General features: G+C 36.4%; 2 protein-coding genes across 4 annotated transcripts in view; one reads left to right on the forward strand and one right to left on the reverse strand.

The window, feature by feature from the left end:
• Positions 1-9,957, forward strand: part of LOC125645774 (uncharacterized) — a 25,689-nt gene extending 15,732 nt beyond the window's left edge. For both annotated transcript variants that reach the window (XM_048871591.2, XM_048871592.2), the window contains 5 exons: positions 974-1,012; positions 1,184-1,414; positions 1,901-1,930; positions 7,166-7,648; positions 7,960-9,957. In XM_048871591.2, the coding sequence (XP_048727548.1) occupies positions 974-1,012; positions 1,184-1,414; positions 1,901-1,930; positions 7,166-7,648; positions 7,960-8,633 (1,457 nt within the window). In that variant the 3' untranslated portion in view covers positions 8,634-9,957. The remainder of the gene's footprint in view (positions 1-973; positions 1,013-1,183; positions 1,415-1,900; positions 1,931-7,165; positions 7,649-7,959) is intronic.
• The window catches only part of LOC125645775 (cytochrome P450 3A13-like), a 27,546-nt gene continuing 15,762 nt past the window's right edge, over positions 9,361-21,144 (reverse strand). For both annotated transcript variants that reach the window (XM_048871593.2, XM_048871594.2), the window contains 9 exons: positions 17,653-17,744; positions 13,482-13,636; positions 12,458-12,582; positions 11,920-12,001; positions 11,573-11,754; positions 11,235-11,323; positions 11,007-11,144; positions 10,601-10,763; positions 9,361-10,511 (listed from right to left, as the gene is read on the reverse strand). In XM_048871593.2, the coding sequence (XP_048727550.1) occupies positions 10,428-10,511; positions 10,601-10,763; positions 11,007-11,144; positions 11,235-11,323; positions 11,573-11,754; positions 11,920-12,001; positions 12,458-12,582; positions 13,482-13,636; positions 17,653-17,744 (1,110 nt within the window). In that variant the 3' untranslated portion in view covers positions 9,361-10,427. The remainder of the gene's footprint in view (positions 10,512-10,600; positions 10,764-11,006; positions 11,145-11,234; positions 11,324-11,572; positions 11,755-11,919; positions 12,002-12,457; positions 12,583-13,481; positions 13,637-17,652; positions 17,745-21,144) is intronic.

Genomic DNA, 21,144 nt, shown 5'->3' on the forward strand with positions numbered 1-21,144 from the left:
TTTCTTAATTATTTTCGTGGTTTTGTCCCTAGAATCGGTTCGACGTAAATTCGTGAACAATATCCCAGTACTATTTAGGATATACAAATTTTGAAATGTCCATACACATTTCGGTGAAAAATAGTTCAGTTTGATAAAATTTGCGTAACTTGTTTACCTCATCAAACGACTAATTGATAATATCATGAACCGGAGTACACAAAATATTATCATAGTAATAGTAAATGTTGATTTCACAGTTGATCATCAACAAATGTCCACGGCGTTTACGTGAATTGTGGTATACAATATTTTTAGTTTATCATATACTTAGTAATGATTATGCAGATTCTGCACTGCGTGATACGGGTGACGTCACAATAACTGATATCAACGACCGGTCAGAAAATCTATATCACATATCAGACCGGCATGCAGAAATGCATATCCAGCCGGAAATTACATATTCGCTCGTAACAATCAACATATCAATGTTTTTACCATGGTAAAACAAAGTTTTTACTGTAAGAAATCAATGTATGAGAGTTTTTACCATAGTTAATTATAATTGATATATAAAATGTTTAGCACCATAGTTAATCAATATATCAAAGTAATCCAATATGGTTGTTTTACTAGAGTATTCCTCTATCATAGTATCAAGGTTTTTACCATGAAAAAGTAATGCATCAAATATTTCTTGAACTGCCTTTAAAATGCGAAAAACGTAACCCGCATGGGATAAAAAATATTTTATTTTTTAAAATCAGCTTTCGGACTCCGTATCAATTTTTAAAAAAAAGGAAACATAAAAAATACTATCCCGTTCGTATGAAATATTTAAGCACAAAAAAGTGCAGTATATGATAAAAAGAATATTACATGCCTTCGGTCCTCGGGCTGATATGGTGTCCCTTGGGCTGATATGATATATGATATGGATTTTAGAATGCAATATTCTCTTTGTACAGCATATCTATCGTCTCATTAACAGGTGACCAAGAATCAATAGACACGTGTCCACTGTTTAAAGGTATGTTGAAAGACACATAGGAATTACAATACTAAGTTGAAGAGATTAACAGAGAGACATCTATATATCCTAAACTTATGTTAGTTTGTTTTGTTTTTTCTTCAATTAGAATCAAAGATGATCTGTGATATATTATAACAACTGAGTACTTGCATGATTATTTGCATTTAGTTCCCAAGTGGAGTTCATGGTCCATGTGGATTCAGTCTGGGGTTTCGGAATTCCGTTTCCGGGTTTGTCTATCCCACGAAGCCGGAAGCCCGGGGTGTGATGGGAGATCGATTGAGGAGAGAAAGTGCAGAAATCGTCGAATTGGCTATTGTCAGTCTCCGTTCGGAAAAACTATCTCCAGAAAAGAGCATAAATGTGATGGGAGTAACGTTGTCGACTACACAAAACTAGGTAACTTGAGCAATGCAGATTGGAAAAGCATTACAATAGCTTTCATTTTCCTGTGCTCGAAGTTAAAGATTTTCCCATGAAATAAATTTACAGTGAAAATTTACCTGGTGATCGTGTGATTGGCTTACTATGTAATATTCTGATAGTATAAATAAAAATCACTGCGATTACTATATTATATCTATGAATGAAGGAACTATGCCATATCTATCTAGTATCGTAACAAAAACAGAATTTTTAACACGATGTTAACAGACTTACAGTACTTGGACGATGGACTATTTAACATTTTCGGGTAGTCTTACATGGTTTGATCTGACTTATTCTTTGAGACAAGGACGTTTATATCAAAAATTCCATAACGTTAAACAAAAGGGTTTTTTTTTTTTTAAATAAAGTTATATTCATTCGCTACATAGGATAGATTACATAATTTTGTTCTGTTTTTAGTTGAAATACTAATCACGGAATTTAATTATTTTGTAGATATTCTGCTTCCGCATTTAAAACGTCATGGTGAGTATGTTATAATTTTCATGGTTTTGGTATACGTATAGTTTACGATCAGCGTCAATGTCCTCTTCATCGCCATCAAAAATTACGTAATCATGTGCAAATTTCAACGGCGCGGAACATTTCCTATTTGATAATTTAACTGTATCGTCTTTCGTTGGAATACTTCCAGTGGCCGCGTCCTGATGATGATCTTGAAAATTGCTTTATATCGACATACAATATCGAGGGATATGACTCATGAATTTATCAGGGATCTCTATTTCTATACAATCCTTCCCTTTCTGTGAAGTGCCAATGCCAGGCATCCATCAAAGAATAGTATTGATTTTAGTTGTGCATAAAAATGCACAGTTACGGAAGCCGAGGGGATACTTAGTAAAGTCTACAAATGTAACTGTTTACTTACCTTCTATTTCGCTCGGAAGAAAACAGGACTAACAATTCCACAGATCAAAACTAAATTAAAAAGTACAGATTTCTAATTAAATAAAGTATTTCGCTGCAACCCCCTCCCCAAATCTAGAGAGTTGTATGCTGTTTGGAAAGAGTGTTCTGACAACACAACAGTGGGAGTACTCATTATGCAATTTATTGAAGATCTGTCTTCAGTACCAATATCTGAAGGAGATGCTTAGTTTCAAAGTGCTGATATATCTTCACCTCCTACCTATTATTGTTGACCGGTCGCGGTAGCTCAGTGGTAGAGTGTTCGTTTCGTAACCGGTAGGTCGTCAGTTCAAGCCCGCTCGTGCCATGGGCGCGTCAAACTTAAGACGTTAACATAGGTAGTGATTGCTCCTTCGCCAAACGCTCGGCATTTAGAAGTGAGAATCACGGTCTTTCTGATATGGCATTAACAACGGAAGTCCCGTGTCGCCACAGGCGTTGACACTGCTAGGGTCCTGAATGCTAACCATACATCTCAATTTTTGGTACTTCACCTACAGCTGGTGACTTCTCAATATGAGTGCAAATTCTGGAAGGGACCTAAAACAAACAATCAATTATTATTGTCACTTCCCAAAATACATTATTAAAATTATCTCTACATTTATCGGGACAAAGTTATCTCTGAATTCGTTGACGCAAAATTATCTCTACATTATTGATGGAAATGAGTATCATAGAGAAAGTTTACATTTGGCAAGACAAAAAAGACGATGTCCGGTTTTCATAACTTCACTGATAAATGAAACCGCTTATTCAACCTCTAAGCTTTCACTGAGAACAGTAATCGCCTATATTAGGTGTGATCAAAACGTCACGAAATAGTTGAATAGTTTACATAATACAAATCAAAGTGGGTTTTCCGAGTTTTTAGTTTTTCAAAGTTGGCCCCTCAAGCTTCGATGTGTGTGATCGATCTGCCAATGCCCGAAACACATGACTCAACCCATCACGTGACATGCTCCGTTGCGCACTGTTCATAACAGCACCAATATGTATCCGGGTCTCATATTTCTCTCCCTGCAGGTTATCGTTCAAAACTGGAAATAGTCAGACGTCACAAATTTGTAAGGGGTGGGTTAAGATTTCTATACACGGTGTTCCCATGGTGTCCTTCACGATCCAACTGTTATGACTAGGTGCGTTGTCCTTCTCCAGAATGAATTGAGTTTGGATCAAATCTGGGCGTTATCTCTTGACGGCTCCCATCAAATTTGATTGATAGCACGCGCATAGTAGTCTCCTGTAACTGAAGTTTCAAAGGGAACCCTGGGAAGAATAATTGTGTCACAGAAAACAATGAGCAGAAACGTCCCATCATACTCCGTTACACGTGCTTTCAATGGCAATGAAGAGGGTGGATGCTTTCAAATTAAACTTTCTGGTTCATAGAACTGTACCCATGCTTCGTCACATAGAACTGTACCCATGCTTCGTCACATAGAACTGTACCCATGCTTCGTCACATAGAACTGTACCCATGCTTCGTCATTCAGGAAAAAATTTCTTCCTTTTGCGTAACTGACAAACATTTACGCGCATGCTCATTTGCTCCGGCAGAAAGAGACAAGGAACCAACATTGCACAAACTCGCCACCTTACAAGCTTACTGGTCAAAATCTCCTGAACAGTTCCACAAAGACATGTTCAGATCATCGGCTATTTTTCCAGAAGTGACTCGTCGATCTTTCATTACATACTGTTCAACCTGAGACACATTTCTTTCCGCATACTCTTGAACAGCCGTCTCCCTTCTCTCACTAAACCGCTTCTTCCAGTAACTTATTGAATTTTTGGCAAGTCTTTTATCGCCAGTGTAGATCAATGTATATTTATGCAGAGGATTTTCCAAGTTTTACGTACAACAATAATCGTTTTCTGCTGAAGTACGACTGAATCATCCATTTTTGTCACCGTCATAGACAACTTGACGTCATGTTTACATTGTAATTCATACTACATCTAGCACGGTTTTTTTATTATTATTATACAAAGTGCCAGCCTTCATTCTTATCTGAACTGCGGTAACGTAGAATCGTGAACCTTTTGCTCATCCCCTCGTATGCTTTTTACAATTAAGGAATAAAACAATGCAAACGAAAACTCAATAACAAAAATGATAAAAATTCAATATCCCATGAATAAACACTGACATGACGGGGTTTTGTCGTTCTTTTTTAATGAAGCGTAAACTTACACATTTTAAAAACGACAAAAAGGGTAACCATAGTTGGTCTTCACTCTGCTATAGACCGTCTTCACTCTGCTATAGACCGTCTTCACTCTGCTATAGACCGTCTTCACTCTGCTATAGACCGTCAACATTATTTTTACTACATAATAAGGACCGGAGGAGTATATCATAGATAATGACCACTCAGCTGTTTTCTCGTGTATATAATTTCTCCTTATAGCCCTTTCAGAATACAACAAAACTTGTTAAGGAAATATGATGTGGTAAATGATAGAATGACGCTTGATTTATCCATCTTTTCTTGAACCATCCATGCATTCTACCAATGCTTTCCAGACAATTTTCTTTTATGCTAACTCATCGGTTTATCATGCCAAGAAATCCCTTTGTTGTGTTGAAATATTTGATCTCTCCACGGGCCAAATTAACTTCGATTCTAATGCATGCTGTCTGCTTTATGTTCAGATAAATGAAAATAATTATTTATGTCAGACAAAACGGAGGGTATTTAACGTAGTCCGCGTCACACGCCGCCATTTCGTACTTCATTTCTATTACGCAAGTTCCGTTTCTGTTCTTGAAGATAATATGTTTACAGGTAGTTGTGATCCCAGATGAGATGCAATAAAAGGAGAACGTTATCACCAAAGTATGCACTAGTGTAAGCAGATTGTGTCGAATATCATAGAAATATGAAGGCAGTGTCACTACCCACTCTGAAAAAATTCTTTTCGTTGAAAATAAGCGTCAAAAATTGCGTTTTCCATAACCTGTTGTTTGATTACAAGTGCATGACGCGTATCATATCTTCATCAAATTATCCTTTCCCTCGGAGCTTCCGTCCTCGATCTGAATTTTCCCCCGATTCCATAACCTGTTGTTTGATTACAAGTGCGTGATGCGTATCATATCTTCTTATCTTTTCCGTCGGAGCTTCCGTCCTCGATCTGATATTGGGGCCACGAGTGATGGGGAGTAGGGTTAAGGGAGAACGGTATAGATAAATTCATCCTTGAATAATAATCCAGATTCCTTGTGCTATTTCACGGGTTCTTCATTTGTATGTACATAAAATATATTTCCAATGTTTTTCCCTTTGATATATTTACCAATTTATTGATAGGCATTTCCTTATGAACGCGGTGCAGTTGTAAACAATGCGCGTATGAATACAGAATCTACTACTTAATAAATATATATACAATACGTCTATATGTATTTTATCGGCAGGGAATTCCGACCGAAATGAAAGTAGCTCGAGAATGTCAATATAAGGAATAAATAAGCTGCCTGACATGTTTCAAACCCATTCATTGTTAGACCGTTCATTACACACCAATTTTCACTACGGATTACCTCGTTTACCCGATCTAGAAATAGGGCTCATGGCAGGCGTGATCGGTCGACAGTGGATGCTTACTCTTCCTAGGCACCTAATCCCACCTCTGGTATATGCAGGGGTCCGTGTTTGCCCAACTCTTAATTTTGTATTCCTTGTCAGAGTTACGAGATTGATCCCAGTTCTTCACCTTTTATCTGGAAGGTATCCTTATAAATCTAAACTTTCTACAACTTTTCCTGTTTGTGAGTCAACAAGATGCAACAGCTGCCGAATAGACAGAGTTGTGTTATCGATATAAAGTTCGTGATGTCCTATAGTTGGATGATTTTGGGGGTGTAAGTTAATTGCATGTTAACATCCAGAATTACTTCTTCTCTACTATAGGGCCATGTAAGTTGCATGCTTACTGGCTCACATCGATAATGTAGGTGATCTATATTAAGGAGTGTCAGATGAAGACGTCCATAAAGTTTCAGGTCTCTATGTCAATTTCACAAATCAATAATCAATCATTGAAACTAGTGTTCATTGAAAGCACATGCAACATTTGTACTTTAATCATCCTCTACTTCAGCGTTCTCGTAATTTTAAATTGTGTTTGAAAATTGTATTCGTGTATTTATTTCCAATCTCGAATCAATAACTTTAAATATATGTGATTGTTTGGGGGGAGGGGGGGGTTCTTGGAGGGGAGTGTGCAATTCAAGGGAGACACAACTTTGATCGATGCAAATAAGCAGATACATGAACAATGTATTGTTATGTTGAGATTGAGCGCTGAAACTTTCGTCTGAGAAACCATGGTTTAGATGATTAACAGTGCGGCTTGTCCCGGAATAACATTTATTGATATCAATGTTTCATACATGATGCAGTTTGATAGTGTTTCTATTTAGGCATGATGATTATCAGGCGACAAATGTAGGCTGAATAAAATAACGTGGCTTTGATAGCTTATTGAACTTTGTGTTGGTCATGCTGAATAACATACTGAAATGTCAAATTAAGCCGGTTCCGAATATAACGCACTTTGAAATTATTTTTCAGAGTTTCAGATTGTGATAGGCTGTACCAAATGTCAACACCCTTTGAAAAAAAATCAAACTGCGTAATATGTGCAAGGGGGTTGCAGCTAGCAGAACGTGCAGTTACTTTAATCTATTTGCGTTTGGCATGTTACATAGATACATCAATTAAATACTTTTAGCTATAGTTACTCATGGTGCTTTTGATTAAAGGCTTTTATTTTCAGATTATGAGTGTATGTTTTCTCTCTACGACACGGCTGAGTCCAGATTTGTCCACACAAACTGGACCTATGACCAACTTTTAAACAAAGGAGACCCTGTTGTGTGGTGCGCTCATAGAGGAATGTTCATCCCTTTCGTATCTCCCCACAAGAGGTGCAGCCACCATCTCACCAATTTCTGTACCAAGCCAAAAGTTTGCGAGAAAAGAAGACGACGGGGACTAAAAGATCACGGCGACCTTAAAAAGAAGTGCTGGAAAAAATTCCTGTTGGGAGAGTCGCCACCAGTTGCACTTCCGTTGAACGACAAGTACTTTATCTGTCAGAGATTCGCAGACGACACGGAATTCGCCCACATCTTCGGAAACAAGGCATTGTATACAACAATTTATGATACCAAGAGGAAAATTCCTTTGGTGTCATTTGGTCGCTTCAGCAGCCTGGGGGATGGGTCGTGGCCAGCTATTCCTTCAATGGTTGAAAGGGGTAAGAAATACAACTGAATGCGTGGCATTATGTAAAATTGTTCATGGTAAAGCAATGTATTTTCAAAGTAAATGCATAATGAACATCTAAATGTCCTCTGATGTTCTAAAAATAAAATTTGAATATTAATACTTGTTTTTAATTGCGGTATTATTTTTTTGTAAACAATATGATATTAGTCATGATTACATTGTACATGTACATACGTATGTATGAAGTAATCTGAAATATTTTTAATCTTTGTTTATAAAGTTGTTTGCAAAAACGTTTGATCAAAACAACAAAGTTACATTGTGCAAATAATATTGTAGGACTCAAGATAATCGAGCCGATGGATATAGGCCTGAAAAAGAAGAGAGAACCTAATGGGCTTCAAATTATCCCGACAGAAGACATGACTTTTGAACAAAAATGTCATTTTGGAGAGTATCAAGCCATCGACGCAGACTATGAAAACCAGCCATATCAGCTACAATATTTACTATCCCCTGAATTGGCAGGAAGTGACGTCGCCAATCGTATCGCCGCCCTAACCATGACCAACACGATCCCTCTACATGCTTCAATCTACAGCGCCTGGAAGCAGGCATTGGTTAGCATTAGAAAATACGCCATAGATGTCTGTGGAGTTGTGAACGTGGACGAAAAGATGGAGAGTCATCACAGGAGAAAGAAGAACGACTCCCCGGATATGTACATTGTTGCTGGAGGTGTGCCATCAGAGAACAATACGATAGGAAATGACGTCAATGTTCCTGACGTCATCTGGTTGTCTGGATGTTGTGTAAAGGGTGGTGAAACTAAGTCTTTTGCAATCTACGTCAGAAATGTTCAAAATGGACAAATTATCTCAGCCCCTGTTGAACAACTTGAGGTTCTGCTGTCAGATCTTCATAAAACAGAGTCGACAGTTCGCCTATTTCCGGCATTAAACGGGATGTGTGCAGACTTGCAGAATGACGTATCAAGATATGTCGTTGTTTGAAAAGTATCGCTGATAAAATGAAAAACCTAAGTATGATATCGTTCATTTTTCCGTCACAATACGAAAATAATACTCAATAATTTAGCTACTAAATCTGTGTAGTGAAAGTGGTCTATTTACAGCAAGTTCCTTCTTACATCATGGATATTGTTAAATCAAAATTAACCTGTATAGACCAATTGATGCCATCCTGCAAAAACAAATCAACAGCAATGACTACCATTTGGATATTGATGGAGTGCATCTTGTATTTCTCAGCATGGAAGCAATAAATTTCATTTTACGTTCATATCTATTTGTACAGAGCCATTGTTGATGTTTGATATTTATCATATTTCTACAATTTTATGATTTCACTTTGTAATACGGAAAGGTAACATTCAATTCACTCGAGAAATTTCAAGAAAACATACAACAGAGAATTTTTGAACCACGTGACTGGCATGGAGTATTCCTATATTCTTTACAAAACACCCGGATGTCGACGTATTGTATCTGCCCGACACATCCTTTCCATGATTTTCCTGGAGATTTCGATTGACTGAATAAACAAGAACTCATTATGTACAGTATTTAACATTTTCTAGCTCTTTGATTACTTCCATTTTTTTTTTTCTTGGTTCAGAAAGGGTACTTGCATATATTGCTTTGTGTGTTCAATTTCAGCGTACCTTTAGATATTCTTCATGAGGTATATTAACTCTTTTCATTACCTGTCCATTCATACTTGCTTTTAATATTTATTGCAACAAAATGTCATAGGGTAGTATTACATGAATAGATATACACATTTAAAACTAGATTTACCAAATACATGTACAATATTGCAGTATTTACCCTGATCCGAGTTTTTGAGTGTCGATAAAACATATATTACATGTACATCAGACAAACCGCTTGATCGTAATTTTCAACAGTAGACAACTGGGGCTTTCATGCTCTTACCGTGTTAAGTTGCGTAGACCTTCGTAGTCGTCATCGCACAAATAAACCTAAAGCTGCTCGTAAAGTTGATGAATTTTCTTAGTCATTCAATCATTGGTTTCAAGTTATAGCTTATAAGCAAACTTGTTTGATAATACAATGTCATTTGCCTTTTAAAGGTATCCAATTAATATAGATAATCGGCTTTATTCACTTATGAATCTATTTGTGTATCTATATTATTCTATCAACTATGATGTTGTATATTGTGCAAATGTAACGTGTTACGATTTGAGTGTAAATATCTTATTAATTATGTCATGTATTGTTACAAATCTTTATGTTTTTCTTGCATTCCATTTTGTTCGTGTTATTGCTGAATAAAAGTGAGTTTCTTTTGCATGGTCTGCCAAAATCTCGACCAAAAAAAACCCTGAATGAGAACAAGATCGATTAATTATGTATATCTAACTTGGCATTGCTTGAATTGGTCCCCATCGATCTCTGATTCAGTCTCATAGCGAGGATTCCAATACTAATTAACTTGTACATGAACTTTCTCGCAAATATGTTATATAAAACGTTAATGAAAGATTTTCTACGTATGTTCATTCACTGCTGATCGCTAAGAAACATCGATCTTGCATCACATTGTATTCTGTCGAACACTTCTACTCCATGCATTTTAAGTTTACTAATCACAGCGTCTACACAATATCTAAAATCATGTGATATCAGGGAGAGTCTCTCCAGTGTGGACGTCCTCATTTTCATCCCATGAACGCGACATTGACATTTTCTTGTAAAATGACAAGTCATTATTGCTTCTACACAATTCATGTTTTCTCTTGAAGTGTCTGCTGTTACTCTTCACCATTGCATGCGCTCAGAAAATTTCAGCCTGATTCCATTTTCTGATTTTGAAAAATTTCCCTTTTCCAAAACCGGAGGAAACTAAAATAGAGTATAGAAGATGCATTTAATTAAGAATGATAATGAAATTCATATGCGGAACAAGTTTCCATACATTACGTCATGTTTACCTCTGTATCAGGAAAGGGGGATACTTCATAGCGGAGCAGTAAATGGACTAGTGCTATTTTAACTTCCAACATGGCAAAATCCTTTCCAAAACAGTCTCTTGGCCCAAGGCCAAATGGTAAAAAGTTGCTGAGATGTGATGTTGTAAATCTCTCTTCTGAAAACCTGAGTTAAAATCAATGAAATTATGGAATGGGACCTTAGATGAAGGTGTACTATTGTTCTCTTCATTACGTAGTTTTGTGGAAATTTTATCGTTTTATGGACATTTCATCATGACCAACAGTGCATAAACGTAAAAAAAAAAAACGCATCAAATAACAAAAAATAAATTATTTGCACTCTTTTTACACAATATTACTGGCTATTAAGGAGATCGATTTCTTCTGGCAGTGGTCAGTAAAATACCTGTCGGGATCGAATTTCTCCGGTTCTATCCAGACATCGGGATCATGATGCAACGCATACACAGACACTGTGACGTCAACTCCCTTAGGTACTACCATTCCATTGATCACACTTTCTGCATTTGTGGCTCTGTTGAATCTTTGGGAAGAAGCAATAAAATAACAAGAGATACAATATTGCATAATTCCTAGAACTGGTCGCAATGAGCATGTTAATTACTGGATTTACCTAAGAAAAGGTGGAAACAAACGCAGGCTCTCGTTTACGCAGTGGTCTAAGTATTTCAGCTTCTGAATGTCTTCGAAATGTGACAGTTTCTACAAATATGTTCTAACATTTTTTGTCATTTTCATTCTTATCTCTTAGGAGGAAATAAAATAACACGGTACTATTAAAGCATAAGTGCAAAAATTGATTAGTTATTTTCGAAATCCTTATTAGTCTCCCGTCAATAAGAATAGAGAGATTGAATCAAAGACCAATCATATGATCAACAGAAACAATAAATAAACTGTTGATTTTGTAGTTCTCTATGACACTCTCTCTTAAACGTCAAAATATCTCACCTCTTTGTAACGAGCAGAATTAGTTGTCTCTAAACATGTTGTTATTTCATTTATCAATTCATGCTGACATTCAGGATGTACTGCAAGACATAAAACCGTCAGTCCTAGCGCATTAGCCACTGTTTCGTATCCGGACAGGACGAAGAATAAACTATTAGCCGTGAGGTCGGATATGCTTAACTCTGAAACATCAAAGTAAATCAAGTATGTTGATCTCGCATTAGCTCTGGGAATTTTTTCTTTCACAACTCCGTCGCCTAAGACAGTAATTATACATCAAAGCAGCATCCATGGCATGCCATGAATAGACAGAAATAGATAATACTTTGAATGATTTAGCGACAAACCCAGATTTGCTGCCTTCCTTTCCCCAGTGGAATTTGAATTGCTATCCGATTCTAGCATGCTCTGTAAAAGGCCATCGCATCTCTACAAAAGTTCAGTGATTCCTGTATAACTCTTCTGGCAGAGTTGAAGAGCAATTGATCATTTTCATATTTGTACAAATTATATTTATGATTCTTATTGTCAGATTATGAGTCATTGAACCATTCTCATGAAATCAAACTGGATAGTCATAATTTGAAATTTGTTTCCCTTTACCAAACGGCACGGTGAAACAAAACGTTCCGGGAAATAAAAGATGTTTCTTTCTCCAGGTTTAGTGCAAAAGGATTTTCTACCCAAAATTACTCATTTTTAGAGCATATTATTTTCTCAACACAAATAAGAATAAGTAGATGATGTATGGAAAAAACACTGATGAACCAAGGGGAAAACATAAAAAGTATGATTTAGGCCAAATGTAACGAAATTAGATAAGTATGACAGATGAGACATGTCTCGAATCCACATCAAACGAGAGACAGTTTTCACAGTGCTCACATTCTTTGGATTATTCCTCTTCTCAATCTCTCTCGTCATGTGATCTTCAAAGAACTGTCTGATCTCCTTGGAAATCGGGTTGTAGTTCCGACATTGGAACCAATGCCGCAAAGCAGGAAATATCGCTATTAATAAAATTATATCGATAATAATGATAATAGGCTTTATTTTTTCAGGATGACACAAATTAGCATAAATCTAGTTTTCAATGTGGTCCTGCATTAAAATACATATACAAGTGAAAAATACTTATGATTATTGTCTAAATATGAATACATGATAATAAAAGATAAAACTTAGCATGAGACGCACGGTGAAAATTTGGCACAGTATCAATGAACTGAATTAACAAGAGAAAAGTGTATGTGCTATACTTCTATCAAAATATCCCATCAAATACACAGTTGCCAGCGGAACCAAAGTTTAGAACATTTTGTGACATTTTATTCCAAAGATATGCAGATCAGTAACTGTAGGAACAGTTATGGGTTTCAGTTTTATAACTCATGGTAAATATAATAAATTTAGCATATAATCATTCGACCTGGTTTGGCGGCAACTGATATCTGTTGTATATTGAAACACCTTAAGGTAATTTGGCATCTGATTGTTTGAAACTTTAAACAGAAAGACAATCTTTCTGTACATATAATAATCCTTAAATGGCATCCATTTCAGACAAGACAATAAGAAGCCAGTAGAGGTCCTGATATCTCAACTATTTAAAAGTATTCTTGCTGCCCTCTTTTGCAGTTTGAATTTCTTTCTGAATATACATAGTTGATTTGACAGTACAGTAGTAAATAAAATGCGAAAAAAGCAATGCTGTTCAAAACCTTTAGAAGTGCATTTGGTGCAAATCTGATGCGCGAATCTGGTGACTAAATGTTGAATAAGAAGACCCGGTACTCTCTATTTGCTTTATTGTTTGCCTACCATGCTAATTAATATACTATATTTTACATTCTGAGTGAGAAGGGAGAAATTGTTCACTAATTTTAGATGCAAAAAAAAAAACTCTTACCACATAATGTTACGGGTTTTACAACATTTTTATTTCCAGCTTCAAATGCTGCAAGAACCTTTCGTATCAAATCTTCATTAGAGGTGTTACGACTAGTCCCGTGACATCCAAATATAGATGAACATAAAACGTCCATAGAAAAACATGCACATACTCTGTAAAACCAAAAGTTATCATTCTTATTCCATATCTATATGTCTCATTACTGTAGAATGGTGCATTGCTGTTTAATTCAATATGCATTCATTCGCTCTATTTTCCCATTAATATTATACAAACAGAACTAAAGGTTAAAATTCTTATAAACTTTCAACTTTAGGAAAAGGCTAATCACTGTGAATATACTTAAGCGTAAGAGTACCACACAGATCTATCATTAAAATGCAATTGAATGATTAAAATGTAAATATAAGACAGGCGAAGATAATCAACAATGATAAATCTCCTAACTCCTATAAGGACTATAAAATAGAGAGTTGGGCAAACACGGACCCCTGGATATACCAGATGTGGGATCAGGTACCTTGGAGGAGTAAGCATTCCCTGCCGACCGGTCACACCCGCCGTTAATCTCGGCTGAGATTCGGCTTGGCTGAATATTTTGACTGACACCTTCACCGAATCTCGGAGCAGTCCTTCATAATTCATGCCTGGAAATTTACTCTCAGATTCGGCCGGTTCTAACAATTAGTGTGCACTTAGATGACATTGCTGTTCGCCTCAAATAAGTGATTTGACTGTTAAACTAACTCTCTGTCACTATTAATTTTGCACTGCTTACTGTCTAGGTTAGCTGCAATAATGTAGCCCTATCCGGTTTTTTTTTTATTCTGACGTTTTCGGGATAGGGCTATAATTCCATAGGATCAAAATAATTTTGTGAATAGCCGATAATAAGCTCCGTGTGTTGGTCCCAAATGTTGTTTACACCAAAAGGAGTACCAACTTTGTGCTTGGGCATTCTAATAAAGGTGTTTTTCATTAAACATCATGTACAGCATACAAAATTCTTCGTCTGCTCCGTGATGCTTGTTATCGCGAGATCTCGTAGGTGGATTTACTGAAAAACCTAAACATTGTCAATCTGCGCGAAAATGTAGTTACTCGAGTCACTCCGACAAAGAAAGGAAACATATGGTTGCAGAAAGAATTTACACTCTGCTGTTCGGTTTTTAACTTGATATTAAATTCAAACCTTTTCAATACCGACGAAATAGCTTTCTCCTCCATTCTTGTCCATTGATGTAAATACTACCTTATAAGGCATATGCAAATGACTTGACAATCGGAAGTTAAAGCTTCAGTACATCAAACATGGCGCACAAATATGAATCGAGAAATTGGAATTTGTCGAAATTGTTGAAAACGGTAGAATACGGCCTCACAAATCATTAGTTGCAGGTTGTAAATTTATATATGGACTAAGAAACATAGAATGTCATTTTATTTACATAAAGAAAGTCAGCAAATGTTTAGAATTCGAAAATGTTGTGGGAGTGAATCACTCCCATATTTGCACAATTACGGAAATCCTAAGGAATTGTAGACATCTCCCCAAAAAATCGGAGAGGGCTACATTATTGCAGCTACGTCTAGGTATGAAAATCTCAAAATGAAAATAGTCACTTTTTCCGTTTAAATGGTGATTCCATGGCACAATATTTTATCTCCTGGAGTTAAAGAGTCCCTTATATATAGTATATTTTATTTAGTCACCGATACATTGTATCTCCACATACCATCTTGTATATCGCTAATTTAAACAAGAGACCCATGGGCCACATCGCTCACCTGAGTCACCTTGGCCCATATCTGAAGACTTTCCATATATATTTGCATGTAAAAGCTTGATCCCTATTATGGCCCAAACTACCCTTTGCAAACTTGAATCTCCACTATGTCAGAAAGCTTTCATGTAAATGTCAACTTCTTTGGCCCAATGGTTCTTTTAAAGCTTTTTTCTATATTTGTATGTAAAACTTTGACCCCCCCCCCCACTTGTGGCCCCATCCTACCCCCCGGGGACCATGATTTGAACAAACTTGAATCTGCACTATGTCAGAAAGTTTTCTTGTAAATATCAGCTTTTATGACTCAGTGGTTATTGAGAAAAAGATTTTAACTATATATTTGTATGTAAAACTTTGATCCCCCTTGTGGCCCCATCCTACCCCCGGAGCCCATGATTTGAAGAAACTTGAATCTGCACTATGTCAGAAAGTTTTCATGTAAAAATTAGCTTTTCTGGCTCAGTGGTTCTTGAGAAGAAGATTTTTCCTATATATTTGTATGTAAAACTTTGATCCCCTATTGTGGCCCCATCCAACCCCCGGAGCCCATGATTTGAACAAACTAGAATCTGCATTATGTCAGGAAGCTTTCATGTAGATCTCAGCTTTTCTGGCTTAGTGGTTCTTGAGAAGAAGATTTTTAAAGTTTTTCCCTATATATTTGTGTGTAAAACTTTGATCCCCCCCTTGGGGCCCCATCTTATCCCCGGGGGCCATGATTTGAACAAACTTGAATCTGCACTATGTCAGAAAGTTTTCATGTAAAAATCAGCTTTTCTGGCTTAGTGGTTCTTGAGAAGAAGATTTTTAAAGATTTTCCCCTATATATTTGTGTGTAAAACTTTGATCCCCTATTGTGGCCCCATCCAACCCCAGGGGCCCATGATTTGAACAAACTTGAATCTGCATTATGTCAGGAAGCTTTCATGTAAATCTCAGCTTTTCTGGCTTAGTGGTTCTTGAGAAGAAGATTTATAAAGTTTTTCCCTATATATTTGTGTGCAAAACTTTGATCCCCCCTTGGGGCCCCATCCTATCCCCGGGGGCCATGATTTGAACAAACTTAAATCTGCACTATGTCAGGAAGTTTTCATGTAAAAATCAGCTTTTCTGACTCAGTGGTTCTTGAGAAGAGGATTTTTAAAGATTTTTCCTATATATTTGTATGTAAAACTTTGATCCCCCCCCTTGGGGCCCCATCCAACCCCCGGGGCCCATGATTTGAACAAACTTGAATCTGCATTATGTCAGGAAGCTTTCATGTAAATCTCAGCTTTTCTGGCTTAGTGGTTCTTGAGAAGAAGATTTTTAAAGTTTTTCCCTATATATTTGTATGTAAAACTTTGATCCCCCCCCTTGGGGCCCCATCTTATCCCCGGGGGCCATGATTTGAACAAACTTGAATCTGCACTATGTCAGAAAGTTTTCATGTAAAAATCAGCTTTTCTGGCTTAGTGGTTCTTGAGAAGAAGATTTTTAAAGATTTTTCCTATATATTTGTTTGTAAAACTTTGATCCCCTATTGTGGCCCCATCCAACCCCAGGGGCCCATGATTTGAACAAACTTGAATCTGCATTATGTCAGGAAGCTTTCATGTAAATCTCAGCTTTTCTGGCTTAGTGGTTCTTGAGAAGAAGATTTTTAAAGTTTTTCCCTATATATTTGTATGTAAAACTTTGATCCCCCCTTGTGGCCCCATCCTACCACCGGGGGCCATGATTTGAACAAACTTGAATTTGCAATATGTCAGGAAGCTTTCAGGTAAATTTCAGCTCTTCTGGCCCAGTGGTTCTTGAGAAGAAGATTTTTAAATGACCCCACCCTATTTTTGCATTTTTGTGATTATCTCCCCTTTGAAAGGGACATGGCCCTTCATTTGAACAAACTTGAAAGCCCTTTACCCAAGGATGCTTTTGGTCAAGTTAGGTTGAAATTGGCCCAGTGGTTCTGGAGAAGAAGTCGAAAATGTGAAAAGTTTACAGACAGACAGACAGACGGACAGACAGACAGACGGACGGACGGACGGACAGACAGACGGACAGACAGACAGACGGACGCCAGACAAAATGTGATCAGAATAGCTCACTTGAACCTTCGGTTCAGGTGAACTAAAAAACAAGGCAACATTAATAGTGATACAGATTTGGTCTGATAGTCAAGTAACCTATTTGAAGCATACAGCGGTGTCACCTAAGTTCACTTTAATTGCTAGAACCGGCCGAAACTGAAAGTAAATTTTCAGACAAGAAATATGAAGGACTGCTCCGAGATTCGGTGAAGGCGTCAGTCCAAATATTCAGCCAAGTAACCGTATTTCTTAATTATATTGTTTAATAACAAGATCGATGACAACGGCAATGCATATTTCAGAAATACTCACTTATAGAAATCAAAGCCATTTTTATTAGCAGTTAACGATTCCTTCACATGATCTACCAATTCTTGGGCAGATTCAGTTATAATGGCTAATACCTACAAAAGAAATTAGATTAATTTAGCTTATCCAAGGTAAAGGAGTATTGGGTACGATGGTGAAGGGTGAAGATAACGAACAGTGATCAATCTCATAACTCCTATAAAGGTGAAGATAACGAACAGTGATCAATCTCATAACTCCTATAAAGGTGAAGATAACGAACAGTGATCAATCTCACAACTCCTATAAAGGTGAAGATAACGAACAGTGATCAATCGCATAATTATCTCCTATAAAGGTGAAAATAAAGAACAGTGATCAATTTCATAACTCCTATAAGCAATACAAAATAGAGAGTTGGGCACACACGGACCGTTGTATATACTAGAGGTGGGATCAAGTGCCTAGGAGGAGTAAGCATCCCCTGTCGACCGGTCACACCCGCTGCAAGCCCTATGTCTTGACCAGGTAAACAGATTAATCCATAGTCAAAATCAGTGTACCACGAACGGCCATTCCGGATGAAACACGTCATACAGCATTTGACCCAAGAATATGTTATATGGGCAAACTATGTCATTGTGTAGAATTAATCACACTCACATTTTATATGCACTTCTCTGTTGATTCACGTAATCTTCATTATTTATACACGAAGTTCAACCCATTACGTTTTAGTAAAAAATACTCAATTTAAGAGAGGGAGTAAAACAAACCACGGGTTTCTTGATATACTGTTCATCATGCTGAATGATAAGATGATAAAGCCTCATAACTGTATGCATCATATACTTAAAGTTTAGTTAAAATTTAGTTTTACTATAGTCACATCTTGAAATACAAACTGAATTATTTCTACGAATTAAATAGATGAAAATATATTGTCGCAGTAAACCATTTGACCCGAGATGAGGTCTTCCAATTGCAAATACCATCAACAATTCACGAAAGAGGTAAGAGAATACCTCGCCTTTGGTTTTTTCGTTCTAAAAATTAATTGTGGGCTGGGACAGAAATATCTCAGCATCTCATCTTCCGTTCTTTATAGAAGGTGAGGTCAAAACGATGAAATTGAGCGGCCTGAAGAAATCAATGCGTACCAAATAGCGATACATTTAATCCAAGAATCATCAGCAGATTTAGAATGACCGTACTTTTCAGTTGGGAGGTGCATTATTGCTGCTTTTTTAATAGGGGTTTTCAGCGAAGTACATTTTTTGTCAAATTATCGGCGGCTGTATTGCCCGCCTTGCTCATATATTATAATCGGTGATGTTACATTTTTTTTTTAAAAAAAAAAAAAAAAAAAAAAAAACGATTTCTATGCGAGATTTGTGTATTCCATTTAAATAAAAACACTCTAAAGTTTGATATTTTATCAGAAATACACCCGAAATAGCATTAAAAATACAAGGAGGGAAGGGAACATGAAGTACACTAGCACCTGTACGTTTATCTTATCAAGATATTAAGCTCACCGCGGGTGTGACCGGTTGACAGGGGATGCTTAATCCTTCTTGGAGCCTGATCCAACCTTTGATATGTACAGGGCTACGTGTTTACCCAGCTCTTAATTTTGTACTCCTTATAGGAGTTATGAGATTGATCACTGTTTGTTATCTTCGCCTTTTCAAATGATGTGCAAAATTAAGATCTTATCACTATTTTTGGAGATTGAATAAATTGTAGATATCTTAATATCAATTGTTGATACTTACGAAGTTACTGTCGTGGGGATTTTCCTAAATGATTTGCATAGAGCTCTGGGAAATGAATTTCAAATTTAAGTAAGATCATAGACAATTTTAAGATTGATTGATTGAATATTGTTTAACGTCTCTCTCAAGAATATTTCACTCATATGGAGACGCCATCATTTCCAGTGAAGGTCTGCAAAATTTAGGTCTATGCTCGGCGCTTATGGCCTTTGAGCAGCGAGGGATCTTTATCGTACTACACCCGCTATGACACGAGGTCCAGTTTTTGCGGTCTCATCCGAAGGATCACCCCCATTTAATCGTCTTTTACGACAAGGAAGGGGTACTGAGGATATATTCTAACCCGGATCTCCACGGGATCAATTTTAAAGATAAAAAATAAGTAAATATCCGAGGTAAGTACAAGTTCTTTCACTTAAGCAATGCATATGTGAATAAGTTTAGTTGTATAAGTCATCACCCATGTCAATCATTTCCTCCATTTTAAAGAGGAATTGTAGAAACAAAATTCAGTTAAAATTAACACAAACTCAAGAATTATTAAATTGTGTATGGAGTTTTTCAACAACAAAAATTGTGTTCGAATATTAATGTAGTGTCAGACATATTTTGACAAAATGAGCAATTCTAAGAGTAAATGTATATGATATGTTGGAATTATAGTAGATTACAATCCAGACAAGGTGTTAACTTACCAGTGTATAAACATGTATGTAGACATGGATAATTGCGCTTTGGTAGTTATAGAGACACAACATACATTTATGGATAAGTTTATTACTTTTGAGGATACTTTTCAATTCTTTAATGATTTTTCTAAAGATAATTCTTAATCTCAGAAGCATTTGGTGCAAACCTACAAAAATCAACTCCCATCAGTACTTTCAGTACTTTGATTATAAAAACGTATTGCGCAGTCAATTAACTACCAATTTTCATATTTTTTTTGTCTTATGCAAAATTATTCCAATTTTCTTTTCCTGTGATGTTATGCAAATTGTTATACCATGATCAATGAGAATATTTTATGAAAGCATCAAGGCAAAATTTTTAACCCCAAAATAATATAATTTCTTCACATTTGTGCCGTAAAATTTTCATTTGACATGTGATATCACAGCAACGCCTACAGATAAAATTATTTTGAAATCATGGGAAGAAACTACAAACAATAATGCATTTCATGATATTATATCAATGAAAGATACTACAAATAACGTTCCAATAAATTGGGTGGGGTTTTTTTTTTTCTTTCTTTCAAAAAGTCATTTTTAGTTAGAGATATAGAGAACAAATGAATGAAGACTTACTTGTGGTCAGATACAGTACATGCACCATTTGCATGAATATAGAAGCACAAAGTGCATATTAACGACTGTGACGACATAAAAATACCTATGTAAATACTGTGTGTCATTAAAATATTATTACACTTGCAGTATATAGCACAAGGTGAGTAGTAAAGAATGTTAAAGTATGAATATAGAGCACAACAGGATCAAAAAACCATACCAATTCGTTTTTAAGTAAATAATGACAAATAGCTGTAATTTCATAATGAATGCACCCCATATCACTGTCTCTGGTCAGAGTGAACGAAATGTCTCGTATTTTCAAAAGGGGTGGATGTAATTTTATCAGGTCATGATCAAACTCCCATTAAAAACACATTATTATTTTAAAGTGATAGGTCGAAATGTGGAACAGTGCGCGGTCGGCTTATGGGGGATTAGATAAA

Source organism: Ostrea edulis, chromosome 6 (genome assembly GCF_947568905.1).
Source record: "Ostrea edulis chromosome 6, xbOstEdul1.1, whole genome shotgun sequence".
Classification (NCBI taxonomy): Eukaryota; Metazoa; Mollusca; class Bivalvia; order Ostreida; family Ostreidae; genus Ostrea; species Ostrea edulis.